We start from the raw sequence: 20990 nt of genomic DNA, 5'->3' as shown, positions 1-20990 counted from the left end.
TGTTTGTGTGTAACAGCTGTCCTGTATGTTTATGTGTGTAACAGCTGTGATGTGTGTTTTAACATCTGTGTTTATATGTGTGTGTAACAACTGTGTTTATATGTGTGTAACGTCTGTGTGTTTATATGTGTGTAACAACTGTTGTGTGTTTGTGTGTAACAGCTGTGATGTTTATATGTGTGTAACATCTGTGATGTGTGTTTTAACATCTGTGTGTTTATATGTGTGTGTAACAACTGTGTGTTTATATGTGTGTAACATCTGTGTGTTTATATGTGTGTAACAGCTGTTGTGTGTTTGTGTGTAACAGCTGTGATGTTTATATGTGTGTAACATCTGTGATGTGTGTTTTAACATCTGTGTGTTTATATGTGTGTAACAGCTGTGTGTTTATATATGTGTGTAACATCTGTGTGTTGATATGTGTGTAACATCTGTGTGTTTACATGTGTGTAACATACGTGTGTAACATCTGTGTGTTGATATGTGTGTAACAGCTGTGTGTTTATACGTGTGTAACATCTGTGTATTTATATATGTGTGTAACATCTGTGTGTTGATATGTGTGTAACATCTGTGTGTTTATATGTATAGGGTGTTCTGACCAGCATGGTTCCCACAGACGGTCTGGCCGAGGCCGACAGGTTGACTCTGGGTCTGGTGAAGGTGTGGGGTGTAACAGCGCCCGTCACTCGTGCTACCATGCGCGTGACTGGACAACCTGACGTCGACCTGCCATTCACATATAACGCTCAGGTCAGACGCTTCATGCAAACATATACTTCAGCTTATCACTGTCAGAAACACTCATACAAATGACATGTAGCATTACATCACTTGCTCAGCAATGAATCATGTGCGGTGAATCTGTTGATTAAACACATCACAATAATCCACACGTGATCCATTCCACTCCAGTCCATTAGTGTCTTGTGGAGAGAAAAGAGTAAACAAATCCATCATTAAGACTTTTTAACTTTTAAACCATTACTTCTGGTTAAAATGCGAGTCCATAATCCGTAATAACACTATTTCCAATGAAAAAGTCATCTGGTCTGAATCAGGAAAGGAATACTCAAAAATTGGATAACTCAATAACAGGAGAGGAATAATCAAGTACCATTTACAAGCCAGAACAGTCCAAAACAAATATGTGTGTGGATGTTGATGTGAGAGGACAACACGTGATGGACTTTTTCACTGGAGGAAGCGTTATTATGAATTATGGACTCTTTTTATATATTTTTACCAGACTCAGTGGTTTGAGGTTAAAATGTCTTGATGGATTTGTTTCATCTTTTCTCTTCACAAGAGTTTAACTGATGGACTGGAGTGGTGTGGATCACTCGTGGATTATGGTGATGTGTTTTATCAGCAGTTTGGAGTCTCTTCACTGCACAGGATTCATTGCTGAGCAATTAATGTGATGCTACATTTCTCCAAATCTGTTCCCATGAAGAAACAAACTCATCTACATCTTAGAGGACTTGTACATTTCCAGTACATTTTCATTTTGGGGTGAACTATTCCTTTAAAGCAGATTTGTGTAGTAACTGCTGACCATGAGTGTGTAGATTAGCTTTCATTCTGTCTGATAAACTTCATCATAAACTCTGTCTCTTCCTCTCCCTCAGGTTCAGGAGTTGCAGATTGATGCAACATCACAATCTCACACCATTGAAAATCCTTTCACAATCACCTGGAACTAGGCTTAGACTCGGACACCAGTCTACGGAAAGAGCAATCGCATTATTATTTACCTTTATTTACCAATGTTGTAATAAAGCGGTAAATCTAAAGTCAAGAGGATGTGGTTTGTCTTTATTTCTGGTTTAGAATACAATAGTTGAGCTAACTAAAAAAAAAAAAAACAAGGCAACCTATCGCATTCAACTTTTTAAGTTAACTCAACTAATCCACTCCAGTTAATATCAATTTAAATACTTTAGTTCATCTAATGAGTACCAGGTAATCTTTTGAACTTAAAACTTCTTGTCAAGACAAATAAAAAATAAAAACAAGTTGAGCCAACTTGAAAAAATTAGACAACATATTGATTTTTAACGAGAATGAAAGCAATGCTGTGAAGGATAGACATGCATCTCTACAGTGGCTTGTACTGATATATAATTTTAGTTTTTTAAAATTCAATATTCCGTTTTGCTTAAAAGAGGTATTTAGAAAATATATAGTTATGATTGTGATATTTGATAACAGAAAAATACGGTTTCTAAAAAAATATATAATTTTTCTTTTCACATTCATGAAAGCCAAAAATTGTTTTTCTATATGTAAATTAAAAATGTTAGGATTCACATAACATTTAATAAAATAAATCACAAATGTCATGAAAATGTCACTGTGTGAGATACACAAGCTCCGAAGCCTTGCTATCAGGCGTAAAAAGAACAAAATTGTCTAAAATATTTAGAAATGTCAGAACTGACTGTATAGTTTATGTAAAAATTTAAAAATGTATTTCAATGTATTTTAAATGCCTTATTGGAAATACAATATTACCCAGGTAAAACCAAGGCCCTTGTTTGTCATACTCAAAAAATGGTTATTTTTAATTATTAAAAAATGTCATTATTGTATATGAAAAAGTAAATAATTGTATTTTATTGACAAAATTAAAATTTAGTTTTCTTGTATATTTTTTTATTAGGTCAGATAACATTTTAATCTGTCATATGGTCATGTTACGATGTGCACATGTTACATCCTATGGGGCATGTTGTCACATTCCACTTCCATTCTTTTGGGGTAAATCAAGAAATAAATATCCATCCATCCATCCATCTTCTTCCGCTTATCCGGGACCGGGTCGCGGGGGCAGCAGTCTAAGCAGGGATGCCCAGACTTCCCTCTCCCTAGACACTTCCTCCAGCTCTTCCGGGGGGACACCGAGGTGTTCCCAGGCCAGCCGGGAGACATAGTCCCTAAAGCATGTCCTAGGTCTTCCCCGGGGTCTCCTCCCGGTGGGACATGCCCGGAACACCTTCCCGGGAAGGCGTCCAGGAGGCATCCGGAACAGATGCCCGAGGCTGACCCCTCTCGATGTGGAGGAGCAGTGGCTCTACTCTGAGCTCCTCCCGAGTGACCGAGCTTCTCACCCTATCTCTAAGGGATCGCCCAGCCACCCTGTGGAGAAAGCTCATTTTGGCCGCCTGTATCCGGGATCTTGTGACCCACAGCTCATGACCATAGGTGAGAGTAGGAACGTAGATTGACCGGTAAATCGAGAGCTTTGCCTTGCGGCTCAGCTCCTTCTTCACCACGACAGACCGGTACAGGGACCGCATTACTGCAGAAGCTGCACCGATCCGCCTGTCAATCTCCCGTTCCATCCTTCCCTCACTCGTGAACAAAACCTCAAGATACTTAAACTCCTCCACTTGAGGCAGGAACTCTCCACCCACCTGAAGCGGGCAAACCACCCTTTTCCGACTGAGAACCATGGCCTCGGATTTGGAGGTGCTGATTCTCATCACAGCCGCTTCACACTCGGCTGCAAACCGTCCCAGTGCATGCTGAAGGTCCTGGTTTGATGAGGCCAGCACGACAACATCATCCGCAAAGAGCAGAGATGAAATCGTTTGGTCCCCAAACCTGACCCCCTCCAGCCCCTGGCTGCGCTTATGTGTGTGTAGAACTTTGTATGTGTTCACGTGGGTGACTTTTCCCGGGATTCCCTCCTGCCCTCGTGACTTCCTTCTCCTCCACTGGTAAGCCTCAGCAGCAAGTATGGATGTGTTCTAAATTGTGTTTTTAAATTATTGAAATAAAGTTTGTTGCTCATTTTCAAAATTGAACCGTCTCTGTCCTTAAGTGTATTAGTAATATTGCAATTAGGAAATAAAGAAAATCATTCTCTGGGTGAAAGTCCCAGGGTGGCGTAGTCGGTGCTTTTGAGGCAGGTTCCACCCAGACTATAACCTCCTCTGTTTTTGTCTGCTCTCGTGCCGCCACACAAGGAAGAGCGAGTGAGTCCTGTCCAGGTCTCTTCTTTTATAGTCTGAATTCAGACGTCTTCATCATAGTTAATATAAGGCACATGACTGCTATTTCAATATCACGTGTACAACTGCTGGTCCCAGCAAGTGTAGTCCTGCTATTCCTGTACAAGCATGACTATGCCTAGTCAGCGGCTTGTTCTCCGAAGATATAATAGTTCCTTTGTATTTGTGGACAACGACCCTTGTCACTGCTCTCTCATGTGATTTGAGAGAGACAGAGATGGACAGCAACCTCTTTATTCAGAACAATATTTTTAGATGGTTATACTTTTTAGTAACCGAGACAGCTCGTCGGCTGCATCTTTAGTTACAGATTTCTTATTATGACCCTTTCTGCGTTGACGTCGAGTTGGAGGTGCAGATGAAGCAAAGGAAGTGCCACTCTCAGGTGGACCTCCCTCAACGCCCAAAACAACTGCACATGCGTAAAACCCCACAAAAGATCACTGATATGATTCAGATGGAAAAATAAATAATGAAGTTATCGCGCAATTCTTCTGACAGGATACATATATTTAGTAAAATATCTCAGCATTCACTGATGCGGTCCAGGTCGCACGCAGTCACCATGTGTTTGGTCTAAAACTGCTCTCATTATGCAGGACAGCAAATGTGAGTAAATTCTGCCATCTTTGCAGGACTGTGATATGAAGAGTGTGCAGTGTAGAATATTTTTAGCAGCAACTCTGTGTGAAAGTGAATAGCACTAACAGGCACAATACTGGAACCTGCAAGTGGTTCGAGCTATTTTTGAATCTGTCTGAACACGAAGCAGTCACGTGACTGTGTGTGGAAACGAAGCGGTTATGAATCAAGCTCCGATACAGTGCTTCACATCACTACATATTCCTGCTCATTTCGACGGACCATCGCAAATAGGGCTCGGGGGATTACTTTTCACAAGTAAGATTTAACTTTATCGTACTTTTGGTCGTATTTTGTGAATGGAATATTACCAGAGAGTTGATAAGGAGCAAGGATCTTTGATATTACTGAAATCGTATAGCCAGCTAACTTAGCTAACTTAGCGCATGAGCGTGTGTTTGTGTGTGTGAGAGAGAGAGAGAAAGAGAGAGCATTAACGTGTGAGAGAGGGAGAGCATGAATATGTGTTTGTGTGTGAGAGAGCATGAGGGTGTGTGTGTGTGAGAGAGAGAGAGAGAGCATGAGCGTGTGTCTGTGAGTGCCATTTAGTATAAAAACAAACTCAGTAACTGATATATTTTAGATTTTGGGCAGATCAGTGAAGCTCCTCCCACATCCATCACATGGTCAGTGAAGCTCCTCCCACAGCAATTCTCCAATAAATGCTGCAAATTCCCATCAGCTACAAGTGAAGACGAGCATCAGAGCATCAGGAAGAGCTGAAATCTGCAAAGACTGAGTTTATTAAAGAGGACAGTGAGAACATGAGTGATCCAGAACCCTGCAGAATGAAACACACTGAAGATCCTGAAGAACAAAGAGGTTGGTGTTTATTCTTCATTCATTCATGATGCTGAAGAACATTCATGTTAGAAACATTCAAGCACTTCATCACATTTAGATAAACAGTTCAACTATGAAATGGTCAGAATGTTCTAGGTTTTTTCTTCAACAAATTGTCAGTAAAGGGAGGTTTGAGACATTTTTATATTGATTGTCAACATCAGATCAAGCTAAATACTATTTTATCTGTTTTATTTTACATTTATTTTAAAATATGGGATTTGTGTCAATAATGTTTTAAAAATAATAATTGGAAGATAAATTTACCTCATTCATGGAAAGTTTTCAAGGACAAATAATACATTTATAAAAAGGCATCAAATTATAATATTTTAAAGCAATTGTCTACTTTTTACTATTACATCAGGGCTCACTTTCATGTCCTTTCACTTTATATTTCTCTCTTTGAATTATATTGATGTACTGAAAATTTTATTTAATACATTTTTCTTTCATGTCAGACCTGATGGAAGAGAGCGAGGAGAGTGAAGAACTGAGTGAAGTGAAGGAGGAGAGTGAAGAACTGAGTGAAGTGAAGGAGGAACATCATGTCAAACCTGGAGAAAAACCTTTGAGTCGCTCAAAGACTAAAAATACATTTTTAAAGAAAAGAAGAGCCAAGAATTCTTTCACCTGCACTCAGTGTGGAAAGAGTTTCACAACCAAACAAAGTATTGATGTTCACATGAGAGTTCATACTGGAGAGAAGCCGTTCTCATGTGATCAGTGTGGAAAGAGTTTCAGTCAATCTTCAACCCTTAAAGGACACATGAGGATCCACACCGGAGAGAAGCCGTACACATGTGATCAATGCGGCAAAACATTTCTTAGGGCATCAGAGCTGAAGTCACACCTGACAGTTCATACGAAGGAGAAGCCGCATTCATGTTCTGTGTGTGGAAAGAGTTTTTCACAGCTGGATAGTTTACATAAACATCAGAAAATCCACACTGGTGTGAGAGAGTACATGTGCTTTGAGTGTGAGAAGACTTTTATTACAGCGAACAGTTTAAAACTGCACCAGAGAATTCACACTGGAGAAAAACCTTATAAGTGTTCACACTGTGACAAGAGATTCAGTCACTCATCACCTCTGAAAAGGCATGAGAGGATCCACACTGGAGAGAAGCCGTACACGTGTGATCAGTGTGGAAAGAGTTTCTCAAGCAAAGATAATCTTGATGTTCACATGAGAGTTCATACAGGAGAGAAGCCGTTTTCATGTGATCAGTGTGAAAAGAGATTCTCATGTAAACAAAGTCTTGTGCGTCACATGATGATCCACACCGGAGAGAAGCCGTTCTCATGTGATCAATGCGGCAAAACATTTCTTAGGTCATCAGATCTGAAGTCACACCTGAGAGTACATACGAAGGAGAAGCCGCATTCATGTTCTGTGTGTGGAAAGAGTTTTTCAGGGCTGGATAGTTTACATAGACATGAGAAAATACACACTGGTGTGAGAGAGTACATGTGCTTTGAGTGTGAGAAGACTTTTATTACAGCAAACAGTTTAAAACAGCACCAGATAATTCACACTGGAGAAAAACCTTACAAGTGTTCACACTGTGACAAGAGATTCAGTCAGTCAGAAAATCTGAAAACACATGAGAGGATCCACACTGGAGAAAAACCTTACAAGTGTGATCAGTGTGGAACAAGTTTCTATTGTAAAAGTTACCTGAAGCGACACATGAGGATCCACACTGGAGAGAAGCCGTTCCCCTGTGATCAATGTGGGAAGAGTTTCTCAAGCAAACATAATCTTGATGTTCACATGAGAGTTCATACAGGAGAGAAGCCGTTTAAGTGTGATCAATGTGGGAAAAGTTTCAGTCGATCTTCACACCATAAAGAACACATGATGATCCACACCGGAGAAAGACCGTTCACATGTGATCAATGTGGGAAAACATTTATCTGTGCATCAGACCTGAAGAAACACCTGAGAGTTCATACGAAGGAGAAGCCGCATTCATGTTCTGTGTGTGGAAAGAGTTTTTCACTGCTGGATAGTTTACATAAACATCAGAAAATCCACACTGGTGTGAGAGAGTACATGTGCTTTGAATGTGAGAAGACTTTTATTACAGCAGGCAATTTAAAACAACATGAGATAATTCACACTGGAGAAAAACCTTACAAGTGTTCACACTGTGACAAGAGATTCAGTCGATCATCACATCTGAAATCACATGAAATGATCCACAATGGAGAAAAACCTTACAAGTGTTCACACTGTGACAAGAGATTCAGTCTCTCATCATCTCTGAAAAAACATGAGAGGATCCACAGCAGAGAGAAGCCGCACACGTGTGATCGGTGTGGAAAGAGTTTCTCTTTTAAAACTAAACTGAAGCGACACATGAAGATCCATGCAGTGGATAAACTACATCAACACAGTCTGAGATCACAGTAAGTAGTTTATGTTCATGTGCTGAGCAACAAAGTCTCTTCTGTGTAAGTTAGACACACATCTCCCTATAGCCAAATCTCTCCTCTCCACCTATAGCCGGTGTGTGGTGAGCACAGGACACTTTGTTGATTGATTGGTATCGATTAACTCGTGTTCAACCAACAGGAATATCTCATTTGTCTATTAGTTTAAATCAATGCAAAAAACACAAATTCGCTCTCTGACAGTAGGTGGCGCTCATGTAAAGCAGAAATAAAGCACTAAACAGGGCTCTAGACTGCAATGGTCACATTTTGCAACCTTTTTTAAAGGGGTGGTAAAACACCTTTTTTTGAAGGCTTGATTTTGTTTGTGAGGTGTACTGTAACTGTGTTCATGCTTTGTTTTTAAAAATTCGCATTATTTTTCACATATTTAACCATTATTCTACACTGCTCTGTCCTCCTTGTAAAAACGGTCGGATGTTCTATGAACTCATAACTCAGATTGTATTTGTCACAGGTCGGGGTGGAGCGCCAGCGGGCCGCCCACCCCTCGCTTGCGTACCGCCACTGAGGAGCTGACCGTGGGCACGAAGGGAAAGGCGGACACAGAATTCAAAATAAATATTCTTTATTAAATAAATAAAAACAATCTTAAAAAGTCTCTTTGTGTATTCTCTTTTTCGGGGAGCAGGTTCTTCACTGGACTCGAGGGATGAACATAGTTTGCAGCCTCCGCGTTCTCTTCTTCAGCGTCTCTTCTTCGGGGCTCGGACAGAGAGAGCTATGGACATAAATGAACGTAACTCAGCAGTTTCAGACAGAGAGAGGAATGAACATAATTCACAGCTTCCGCGTTCTCTTCTTCAGCGTTCTCTTCTTCGGGGCTCGGACAGAGAGAGCTATGGACATAAATGAACGTAACTCAGCAGTTTCAGACAGAGAGAGGAATGAACATAATTCACAGCTTCCGCGTTCTCTTTTTCAGCGTTCTCTTCTTCGGGTATCTCAGCACTTTCAGACAGAGAAAGGGGTTACGTATCTCACCAGCGTAGCTGTACACTCACAGGGCTAAGGCAGAGAAGAGGTTAATAGTATTTCACCAGCGCAGCTGTACGCTCACAGGGCTCCGGCAGAGAAGAGGTTAATAGTATTTCACCAGCGTAGCTGTACACTCACAGGGCTAAGGCAGAGAAGAGGTTAATAGTATTTCACCAGCGCAGCTGTACACTCACAGGGCTCAGGCAGAGAAGAGGTTAATAGTATTTCACCGGCGTAGCTGTACACTCACAGGGCTAAGGCAGAGAAGAGGTTAATAGTATTTCCCCAGCGCAGCTGTACACTCACAGGGCTCAGGCAGAGAAGAGGTTAATAGTATTTCACCGGCGTAGCTGTACACTCACAGGGCTCAGGCAGAGAAGAGGTTAATAGTATTTCACCGGCGTAGCTGTACACTCACAGGGCTCAGGCAGAGAAGAGGTTAATAGTATTTCACCGGCGTAGCTGTACACTCACAGGGCTAAGGCAGAGAAGAGGTTAATAGTATTTCCCCAGCGTAGATGTACACTCACAGGGCTCAGGCAGAGAAGAGGTTAATGGACAGCTGTGACTGCGAGTGAACGGCAGAAACACAATTCCCACGCTCGTGTATTCACCACAAACTGTAAGGTTTCACTCGTGCTCATTTCCATAATAAAACTGCAATTCAACAGACTCACGGTGCAACCAAGGCTTACACCCGCAATCCAGCCGAAGTCTTCTGTCTCTCTCTTTCTCTCCCTCTCTCCCCTTCTCTCTCTCTCTCTCTCTCTCAATCTCTCTCTCTCTCTCAATCTCTCTCTCTCTCTCTCTCTCTCTCTCTCTCTCCCGCGGCCTCCCTCCACATCCGCGGCCGCGGCCGCGCCTCACACCTCCGCTCCTCCCCCCTCCCGCCTTTGCTTCTTTTATCTGCCACTCAGTCCAATCGCCCCTTCAGGATCCTTCCCGCTGCCCAGCTGCCAGCAATCGTGCTCAATCGCGCTCATCAACTCTCTTCCATTGCTTCTCGCTGCTTCCGTGTTTTCCCGGCCTCGTGTTACCTGGAAGCGCTCCCCGTCCACAATTTTCACACATAAGGTTCCGTTTTTTAGTCACCCCGTGACATCTTCGTCTAAAAGAAGAATGTCATACACACCTAGGATGAGTTGAGAGTGAGTAAATCATGGGCACTGACTTGGAAACCAGGAGAAACATTGAGCCTTGAACAAACAAGTTCATGAAGTTTTAAGTTATATGGCTTTTAAGTCCACAAATCACAAATATTCCCTGTGGATTTAATGTAGTAATGCTAACTGTAACCATGGTATTGTGGCAGAAATAGTTAAATGTTTTTAAATTATTAATTTCAGGGTTCGTACATCCTTTTGAGAGTAAAATTCAAGCACTAATCAAGGACTTTCAAGTCCATTACACTTTTTCCAGCTCTTCAATTTTTAAAATATTATCCAGTTTTAATATTATTTTTAATGTGATGACAAAAACCATGATTTGTTCATCTTTCAAAGATTGTCCCCTTTTGTAGAACTAAATGTTTCAAAGTGTAGGAAAACTTATACTTGGCAAACCAATGTTTTTATTTAACATTTTTAAATCAGCACTATAACCAGTTTTTATATTGGTGTATTTATATTTATATTTTATATTTTTATATTTATAACAAAGATTTAAAACTACAGTTTTAAAATATTTATGTGTTATACTTAAGAGTAAAGAGAATGGAATATGCTGGAATATTTGCTGGAATATATATATATGTATATATATATATATATATATATATATATATATTGTCAGAAAAGTAAACAAAACAATGAATACATCATCGCAATTACCAAGTCCATCTCATCTGGCATGTTATTAGAATTATTGATAATGTTTTAGAACTCATCTCTGTTTATATGACACATTAGTTACAGTTTCTGTTTTCATAGACGTTAAATGTCAAGTCAAGTATATTTGTAAAGCGCTTTTCACAATACAGATTGTATCAAAGCAGCTTCACAGTATTAAATTAAAATAATACAACAAGGTTTGTTTCTAGTGGAATTTATTGATTGATAAAATTTTAATAAATATCCCCAAAATATCCCCAACTGAGCAAGCCAAAGGCAACAGTGGCAAGGAACCGAAAAACTCCATCAAGTGACCTAATGGAGAAAAAAACCCCTTGGGAGAACCCAGGCTCAGTCGGGGGCCAGTTCTCCTCTGGCGTTTATGAACTAGAGACCGGAATTAACTGTAAGATTAAAAATATTATACGAATGCCTGGCTGAAGAGATGCGTCTTTAATCTAGTTTTAAACTGGGAGAGCGAGTCTGAGCAACGAACAGTATCAGGAAGGCTATTCCAGAGTTTTGGAGCTAAATATGAAAATGCTCTCCCTCCTTTGGTGGATCTGGATATCCTCGGTATGACCAAAAGCCTCGAATTTAGTGACCTTAAAGAGCGCGATGGATTATAGGGCAATAGAAGATCCGTTAAATAGACTGGAGCTAAGCCGTTTAGGGCTTTATAAGTCAGTAGCAATACCTTGTAGTTAATACAGGACTTTATAGGTAACCAATGTAGTGATGTTAAAATCGGTGTTATATGATCATATTTTCTTGATCTAGTAAGAACTCTAGCGGCTGCATTTTGGACTAACTGTAGCTTGTTTATTGAGGACGTAGGACAACCTGCTAATAAAGCATTACAGTAATCTAGTTTTGAGGTCATGAATGCATGAACTAACTTTTCTGCATCAGAAACTTATAGCATATTACGTAGCTTAGCAATGTTTCTAAGATTGAAAAAGGCTGTTTTTGTAACATGAAATATGATTTTCAAAAGACAGGTTGCAATCTAGTATAACACCCAGGTCTTTTACTGTAGAGGATAAAGTAACAGGACATCCTACTATGTTAAAGTTGTATTGTGAGAGATTTTGTGGGCGTTTTTTTTGAACCGATAAGTAGTACCTCTGTCTTGTCTGGATTTAATAAAAGAAAATTACGCGTCATCCTTTTATATCTTTAACACACTCTGTCAATTTGGATAATTTAGCGTTTTCATCCGGCCGTGATGAAATATATATTTGAGTGTCATCAGCATAACAATGGAAACTAATTCCATGTTTCGTTATAATATTTCCAAGTGGCATCATATATATTGAGAATAATAGAGGGCCTAACACAGATCCTTGCGGCACTCCATAGTTTACTGGAGTTATGATCGATTTTTCTCCATTTAAATAGACAAAATGGTAGCGGTCAGATAAGTATGATCTGAACCAGCTTAATGCTTGTCCTTGAACACCAGTATAATTTTGTAGTCGATCTAAGAGTATTGTGTGATCTATAGTAGGGGTGGGCGATATGGCAAAAATATCATATCACGATTTTTTTCAGAAAAATCACGATTCAGGATTTTATCACGATTCTTGGTTGTTGGTTTTACTATTTTGTGACTGAGCATTACAGCCAAACTAATGTCCATATTTTAAAAACAAAGCCTTAGGTAACAAAATATAAAATAAAAAAAGAATGGCAGACAGGGGCAAAGATAAAAATATTTGTCATTATTTTCTGTTATTAAATATTAAGATCAAAGATACACATTACACATACACAACTTAATATACAAATTAAATTAACAGTGCTTTATGTTTTCAGCTACAGTAGGTGTATTTAGCAGTAGCATTGAAGAAAGTAATTAAATGAACAAATATGAAAATAAAACAAAACATAGACTTCACTGTATAAATTATACATTGATACTTATTAAAGGAGAACTCGGCAACTCTAGCGAACTCTAGTCACTTCTTCGCTGATTTTTCCTTTTGTTGTCGCATGTTTTCCCCACGAGCTCCCCCTACAGCTGTGGGGGGACGTATATTTCACAACACGGTCGTAAAAAACTCACTTGCGGCGGCCTCCTCCCCCTCTCTACCGCTGCTCATGTGCGTTTGTTTTGATCGGAGCAAGCCAACTGTATCGTGTGGAGCTATGTCTACCGAGGTGGGTAATCTGGTAATACATCATACATGCGTGTGTTTATGTCGAATTGCCGTTTGCAATTCGTGTTTCGCGCTCGTTCTCGTTCTCGCTTCTCACGAGACTTCCAATTTCTATCTTGCCGGGACGGTAGTCCCCAAGTTGCAAGGTTGGTTTTCCGCCTGGGAACGCTGGGGGGAGCGGGGAAAGTCACCAATATCACCAGAACAGGTTGTTTAACCATCCAAATTAATTCTAGACAGTTTTATTAAGTAAAAAAAGTTACCAAGTTCTCCTTTAAAGCAACTATTAAAGTTATCAGTCAAGAACAGTGAGTGATTTTCTCTTTGCATTTTGTTGTTTTATTAACATTAAAGGGATAGTTCTCCTATAAATTCAAATTGTCGTAATTTACTCTCTCAAGTTGTTTTAAACTCGAATAAGTTTCTTTCTTCTGTTGAAAATAAAAGTTACTGAGCCACATTCTTCAAAATATTAATATTAGAAGAATATTAGAAGAAAATTAATAAAGGTTTGGAACAACATTAGAGTGCGTAAATAATGAGAGAATTTTTATTTTTGTGTGAACTATCCCTTTAAGGACAAGCGGCAGCATGTTTTCTATTCGGCAGCTGTCTCTTTAAGAGCTGCGTGCGACGCGTCTAATATACACGCATTTGACAAGCAGATTTTCTCTCAATTTTCTCAAGTTTGCTTTCACTTTAGACATAACCGACTCTGTAAACCTTGTGTATTTGACAGTATTAGCACAATAAGACTCTAAAGATAACTTAGTCCAGTATCCAGGGCAGGCGCTGGTAGACATGTAGCTTCACATGTAACTTAACGTAGCCTACGCACTGAGAAACGCGCATCAGCGCGTGAATTAAATGTTTAACAGACAAGTCATTATTGCACATGCAAATTATGAACTTTTGTGAACTGCAGTGTCCCGTTCCGCTGCGTTAACATTTTATGTGAATGTACATCGCGTTGTTCAGTGGGACAGAGGCGCCAGAACAGCAACTGATAGAATGCACGATACTACGATATTTCTTAAAAAGCAGACCATGGAGACATTTTAATCGTCCACGATCAAAAATCGTCGTATCGCACACCCCTAATCTATAGTATCGAACGCAGCACTAAGATCAAGTAAAACTAATATTGAGATACAGCCTTGGTCAGAAGCTAAAAGTAAATCATTTGTAATTTTAACGAGCGCAGTTTCAGTGCTATGGTGCGGCCTGAAACCAGACTGAAACTTTTCATAGATGTCATTTTCTTGCAAGAAAGAGCCCAGTTGAGCGGACACAACTTTTTCTAATATTTTAGACATAAATGGAAGATTTGAAATGGGTCTATAATTTGCTAGGTTATTATGATCTAATTGTGGTTTCTTAATGAGTGGTTTTATAACTGCCAATTTAAATGTTCTTGGAACATGACCTAAAGATAAAGATGAGTTAATAATATTGAGGAGAGGCTCTTCCACTATAGGTAACACTTCTTTCAGTAGTTTAGTTGGTATGGGATCTAATAAACATGTTGTTTTAGATGAAGTGATAAGTTTATTTAGCTCTTTTTGTTCTATAGTTGTAAAGCACTGTAATTGTTCTTGCGGGGTGATAATTGAGGCTGAGTTATAAGGCGCGTTTGAAGATTGAATGTTTACAATTGTGGTTCTGATGCTTTCTATTTTCTCAGTGAAGAAGTTCATGAAATCATTACTACTAAACTGTAACGGGATATTTTGATCAGGTGACGCTTGTTTATTTGTTAGTCTAGCCACGGTGTTAAATAAAAACCTTGGATTATTTTGGTTGTTTTCTATTAGTTTGCGGTGGTGCTTAGCCCTGGCCGCTTTTAGGGCCTTTTTATAACGTGACATACTGTCTTTCCACGCGATTCTAAAGACCTCTAAATTAGTGTGTTTCCATTTACGCTCTAAATTACGGGTTTCTCTCTTTAGAACATGCGCAGTATTGTTGTACCATGGTGCTTTAATTTTCTCTCTGACCTTTTTTAATTTAATGGGTGCAACAATATACAATGTTCTAGAGAGAATGGTGCTCATAGTGATAGTTAGTTCTTCTAGTTCATCTGTTTGTTTGGGTTCAGGCAGCAGCTGAGACAGATCAAATAAGCAATTTGAGAAATTATCTATGGTGGATGGAAGGATTGTTCTGCCTGGTCGATAACACGGTGCAGCATGACATATTACAGCAGTACGTAATATGCAAGTTACCATGTAATGGTCAGTAACATCATCACTTTGTGGAATGATATCTATATCGGTTGGATCGGTTCCATATGATAAAATTAAATCGAGTGTATGATTAAGACGATGAGTGGGACCAGTGACGTTTTGCTTGACCCCAAAGGAGTTTAATAAATCTGTAAACGCAGCCCCTAACGCATCATTTGAATTATCTACGTGTATGTTAAAATCTCCAACAATTAATGCTTTATCGACGTTGACTAATAGATCTGAAAGAAAATCTGCAAACTCTTTTAGGAAATCAGCGTAAGGCCCTGGTGGTCTATATACGGTAGCCAAAGCTAGAGATAATAGGGATTTTTTTCTTACATCTGAGAGCGTAACATTTAATACAAGTACTTCAAACGAATTAAACTTGACACCTATTTTCTGGGTAACATTAAGAATATCTCTATAAATTGTTGCAACACCACCGCCACGACCAATCAGACGGGGCTCATGCTTATAACAGTACCCTGATGGAGTAGACTCATTTAGACCGAAATAATCATTTGGTTTAAGCCAGGTTTCAGTAAGGCAAAGTACATCGAAGCTATTATCTGTGACTATTTCATTTACAATAACTGCCTTAGGTGTGAGTGATCTAATGTTTCGAAGACCTAGCTTTAGAAATTGTTTTTGTTCACTAATAGCCAGATTTTCTGTTTTAATAACAATTAGATTTTTCCTAGATCCTGCAGTAGATTTATTATTTGATCTCACTAAACGAGGAATAGACATAGTTTCTATGCAATGTTCTACACTAGTATTTATATCAATTAAGTTGGTGCAGCAGAGACTGTAATTTGGACTTTTGGTTACTAGTCAAACGGTATTTAACATCTTAGAGATGTTATCAGACAGAAGATCTGCTCCGATTCTACTTGGGTGCAAGCCATCAGCCCGGAAGAGCCTAGGACGTTCCCAAAACAGATTCCAATTATTTACAAAGAGCAGTTTCTGCTCATTACACCATGACATTAACCATTCATTTAGCGCGAATAATCTACTGAACTTTTCATGCCCTTGTCGGTACGTGGGAAGCGGTACAGACACAATGATCGTTATATCAGGCGATGTGCTGCGTACCGTCTCGATCAGGCTCCTGAAGTCTTTCTTCAGAACCTCCGTCTGCCGCAGCCTGATATCGTTCACTCTCGCGTGCAACACGACGGCTCCGACACGCTCGTCACCGTTCAAGATCTCGGGTACCCGCACAGCGATATCGAAAACACGAGCACCAGGAAAGCAGTGACAGGAAAGCGTCTTCCGCTGCGGAACCACCCAGGCTTCGTGTTGGCGTATCGGAGCCGGAGTGAATGAAACCATGGCTGATCGTGACCTGGGTGCTCGGGACCAATGCTGAGAAACGCACGGAGTAGACGAGGTCGGGGTGAGCGGATTACTAATGTTAGTCACTGATTTGTGTGCATCGGCGCGTGATGTTTCAAGAGCTAAACGCTGGTCTCTCATCGACGCGTGCTGTTTCAAGAGCTAAACGCCGGTCTCTCAGCTCGGCTTGTTTCTCTAAAAGGTCGCAGATCTGCTTCTCTACAGCTTCCAGCTCAGACTGCACCGCATGCAGCTCGAATGTGTCCTCACCTGCATCAAAAGGTAGACAACATACATCTGATATATTCGCCATATTAACAGATGAACAATACGTTAGCAACGACGCTACCAGTGATGCTATCAATATTAATACTAATTTATGACTGAAGTCTTGGATATAATCTGTCTTTTTAGTAGTACGGGGGTAATGTAGACGCACGATAGGCGAGAAAATGTTCGTTTGTAAGTGAGTGTAGAGAAGACGCGCTCAGCCATGACCCACTGGTGAAAACTGGTGTTGGATCACAAATCGGCTTGAGACGCTTGAGACTGTTGTCTGCTCAACAATCCACTCAACAGTCCGCGTTGTAACTATGAGATTTGAGCAGCAGTGCTTCTCATTGAGGAAAAGTAGAAAATGTTCGTTGTAACTGAGTTTAAAGAGAAAAATCACGGATTATGAATCAAATCGATGGAGCTCCAAACACAAACAACGCGTTCAGACGCGACGCATACGCAGATCAACCCGCAAGAATGTGCTGTAAATCTGCTGTAGGTTTATGTAGGTTGTAGGTTTTAAATCCTTCATGTTAATCTTCTATGAACAATGTAGATTAATGTAGAATAAACCAATGTATATTTTAGTCAGAATCAGTGTTGGGGTAGTTACTCAAAAAAAGTAATTTTTCAAACGCAGTAATTAAAGTAATCTCATTACAATTTACAGAAGTAACTAGTAACTGGTAACTTCACTACTTATTACTTTGACATAGCCCTATCATCACCTGTCTGCACAGTGTTTATTGTATAAATGTATACAAAATGGCATGTAAAACCATATGAAAGAACAATATCCCCATCTGCACAAAGAAATATGCCTCATTGTAAAATCCACAAACAACAGGATAAAGGAGGCTATAGTTGGGTCATTTTAAAATGGGGTCAACACACAAGCTTCAAAACACAGGCTTTGGGAAACATGAGAACAAAACTCTTCTCCTGAGAACAAAACCAGCTTTTTATTAGGTTCATGGCAAAAAAAAAAAAAGTAGTCAATGAAAAATGTCATGATCCTGCCTTCATGTCCTAGATCTTTCTTGTTTTGAGGCAGGATCATGACAGACCCATGTTTTGTGTACAAGCACATGGCCATTTGTTTGGGCCATGTGCTTGTGTTGTCTCGTTCTCTGCCCCGCCCCCTTGTTATCCTCGTTTTGTCTTGATTGCTTTACCCATTATCACCTGTGTTCCTGATTAGTTTGCTCCCTATTTAATCCCCTCATGTTTTCTGTCCTGTGTCGGTACATTATCTAACTTTGCCTGTTATTCCTTGTGAGACGTTGCTTGTTTAAGACTGTGAGTACTTTGTCAGTGACCTGTTAAATCAGTTTTGTGAGTTCGTTTCCCGTCATCGTCTAGTCAGAGTTTAGTCATTGTTTGTTATCTAGTCTTAGTCAAAGTTACCTGTCTTCAGTCCTGTTTTGCCCCCTCGTGGGTTTTGTTTTCTGTTTTTGTGTATTAATAAATCTTGAGTGTCTGCACCTCGTCTGCTTTTGGGTTCATCTCCTCCACATCCCATGACAGAATGTACCGACCAAAGAAGAACCCAGCAGACAGTGTGTCCTCCCAGTTCCAGCAACAAATGAAGTTCAATGAACAATGCTGGTTGTCGGCTTCCACCGACAGAAAGAGGGTCAACCTCCCATTCTCGTCTGAGGGTGAGTGGATCCTTAAGAATTATGCCCGTCTCTGGGATTGTTTCTCCCGGGAGGAGCAGCCAGCTTCATCCTCGAGGTCTCCACCTTCCGCCTCGCTGCCAGTGGTCCCAGAGGATCGCGTCCTGGCTGTTGTTGCCCAGGGTGTTCAGGCTGGTACTGTTTCGTCTCCCGAGGTCTCTTCTCCACCTTTTGAGCTCCGTGGTAAACGAGGGAGACGGGTTTCTTGGGATTCCCCGTCTGAGTCTTCCTCCACCGAGTCAACGCTGCCTGAGACTTCCCTACCTGCACCAGTTACTGTCTCCGCAGAACTTCTCCAACTGGTCGCTAGTCCAGCTACGGATTCAGCTTCGCGACCAAGGAGAAAGAAGAGGAGAAGGGGAGCCTCTCGCTCTTCATCTCTAGCTGTCCCAGGCGCTGTTCCAGAGCCCGCTACTGCAAGCGCTGTCCCAGGCGCTGTTCCTGAGCCCGCCACGGCAAGCGCTGTTCCTGAGCCCGCCACGGCAAGCGCTGTTCCTGAGCCCGCCTCGGCAAGCGCTGTTCCAGAGCCAGCTTCGGCAAGCGCTGTTCCAGAGCCAGCTTCGGCAAGCGCTGTTCCAGAGCCAGCTTCTGCAAGCGCTGTTCCAGAGCCAGCTTCTGCAAGCGCTGTTCCAGAGCCAGCTTCTGCAAGCGCTGTTCCAGAGCCAGCTTCTGCAAGCGCTGTTCCAGAGCCAGCTTCTGCAAGCGCTGTTCCAGAGCCAGCTTCTGCAAGCGCTGTTCCAGAGCCAGCTTCTGCAAGCGCTGTTCCAGAGCCAGCTTCTGCAAGCGCTGTTCCAGAGCCAGCTTCTGCAAGCGCTGTTCCAGAGCCAGCTTCTGCAAGCGCTGTTCCAGAGCCAGCTTCTGCAAGCGCTGTTCCAGAGCCAGCTTCTGCAAGCGCTGTTCCAGAGCCAGCTTCTGCAAGCGCTGTTCCAGAGCCAGCTTCTGCAAGCGCTGTTCCAGAGCCAGCTTCTGCAAGCGCTGTTCCAGAGCCAGCTTCTGCAAGCGCTGTTCCAGAGCCAGCTTCTGCAAGCGCTGTTCCAGAGCCAGCTTCTGCAAGCGCTGTTCCAGAGCCAGCTTCTGCAAGCGCTGTTCCAGAGCCAGCTTCTGCAAGCGCTGTTCCAGAGCCAGCTTCTGCAAGCGCTGTTCCAGAGCCAGCTTCTGCAAGCGCTGTTCCAGAGCCAGCTTCTGCAAGCGCTGTTCCAGAGCCAGCTTCTGCAAGCGCTGTTCCAGAGCCAGCTTCTGCAAGCGCTGTTCCAGAGCCAGCTTCTGCAAGCGCTGTTCCAGAGCCAGCTTCTGCAAGCGCTGTTCCAGAGCCAGCTTCTGCAAGCGCTGTTCCAGAGCCAGCTTCTGCAAGCGCTGTTCCAGAGCCAGCTTCTGCAAGCGCTGTTCCAGAGCCAGCTTCTGCAAGCGCTGTTCCAGAGCCAGCTTCTGCAAGCGCTGTTCCAGAGCCAGCTTCTGCAAGCGCTGTTCCAGAGCCAGCTTCTGCAAGCGCTGTTCCAGAGCCAGCTTCTGCAAGCGCTGTTCCAGAGCCAGCTTCTGCAAGCGCTGTTCCAGAGCCAGCTTCTGCAAGCGCTGTTCCAGAGCCAGCTTCTGCAAGCGCTGTTCCAGAGCCAGCTTCTGCAAGCGCTGTTCCAGAGCCAGCTTCTGCAAGCGCTGTTCCAGAGCCAGCTTCTGCAAGCGCTGTTCCAGAGCCAGCTTCTGCAAGCGCTGTTCCAGAGCCAGCTTCTGCAAGCGCTGTTCCAGAGCCAGCTTCTGCAAGCGCTGTTCCAGAGCCAGCTTCTGCAAGCGCTGTTCCAGAGCCAGCTTCTGCAAGCGCTGTTCCAGAGCCAGCTTCTGCAAGCGCTGTTCCAGAGCCAGCTTCTGCAAGCGCTGTTCCAGAGCCAGCTTCTGCAAGCGCTGTTCCAGAGCCAGCTTCTGCAAGCGCTGTTCCAGAGCCAGCTTCTGCAAGCGCTGTTCCAGAGCCAGCTTCTGCAAGCGCTGTTCCAGAGCCAGCTTCTGCAAGCGCTGTTCCAGAGCCAGCTTCTGCAAGCGCTGTTCCAGAGCCAGCTTCTGCAAGCGCTGTTCCAGAGCCAGCTTCTGCAAGCGCTGTTCCAGAGCCAGCTTCTGCAAGCGCTGTTCCAGAGCCAGCTTCTGCAAGCGCTGTTCCAGAGCCAGCTTCTGCAAGCGCTGTTCCAGAGCCAGCTTCTGCAAGCGCTGTTCCAGAGCCAGCTTCTGCAAGCGCTGTTCCAGAGCCAGCTTCTGCAAGCGCTGTTCCAGAGCCAGCTTCTGCAAGCGCTGTTCCAGAGCCAGCTTCTGCAAGCGCTGTTCCAGAGCCAGCTTCTGCAAGCGCTGTTCCAGAGCCAGCTTCTGCAAGCGCTGTTCCAGAGCCAGCTTCTGCAAGCGCTGTTCCAGAGCCAGCTTCTGCAAGCGCTGTTCCAGAGCCAGCTTCTGCAAGCGCTGTTCCAGAGCCAGCTTCTGCAAGCGCTGTTCCAGAGCCAGCTTCTGCAAGCGCTGTTCCAGAGCCAGCTTCTGCAAGCGCTGTTCCAGAGCCAGC

The 20990-nt window shown here is 42.3% G+C and overlaps 3 protein-coding genes across 3 annotated transcripts in view; 2 read left to right on the top strand and 1 right to left on the bottom strand.

Moving 5' to 3' along the window:
- The window catches only part of LOC307171082 (sucrase-isomaltase, intestinal-like), a gene marked incomplete at its 5' end in the record, with an annotated part of 38207 nt that extends 36408 nt beyond the window's left edge, over window positions 1-1799 (top strand). The window contains 2 exons of the mRNA XM_079892466.1: window positions 595-756; window positions 1635-1799. Coding sequence (XP_079748592.1) covers window positions 595-756; window positions 1635-1709 — 237 coding nt within the window. The 3' untranslated portion in view covers window positions 1710-1799. The remainder of the gene's footprint in view (window positions 1-594; window positions 757-1634) is intronic.
- Window positions 1-20990, bottom strand: part of LOC307163209 (uncharacterized protein) — a 325993-nt gene that overhangs the window by 125423 nt on the left and 179580 nt on the right. The window lies entirely within an intron of this gene.
- Window positions 4793-20990, top strand: part of LOC307162199 (uncharacterized protein) — a 390774-nt gene continuing 374576 nt past the window's right edge. Inside the window, exons 1-3 of the mRNA XM_079877380.1 lie at window positions 4793-4922; window positions 5248-5486; window positions 5969-7922. Of these exons, the coding sequence (XP_079733506.1) occupies window positions 5429-5486; window positions 5969-7922 (2012 nt within the window). The 5' untranslated portion in view covers window positions 4793-4922; window positions 5248-5428. The remainder of the gene's footprint in view (window positions 4923-5247; window positions 5487-5968; window positions 7923-20990) is intronic.

The sequence above is a fragment of the Squalius cephalus genome (genome assembly GCF_949319135.1).
Source record: "Squalius cephalus genome assembly, chromosome: 1".
Taxonomy (NCBI): Eukaryota; Metazoa; Chordata; class Actinopteri; order Cypriniformes; family Leuciscidae; genus Squalius; species Squalius cephalus.
The sequence above is the reverse complement of the archived record's forward strand: the minus strand, read 5'-3'. Positions and strand labels throughout refer to the sequence as shown.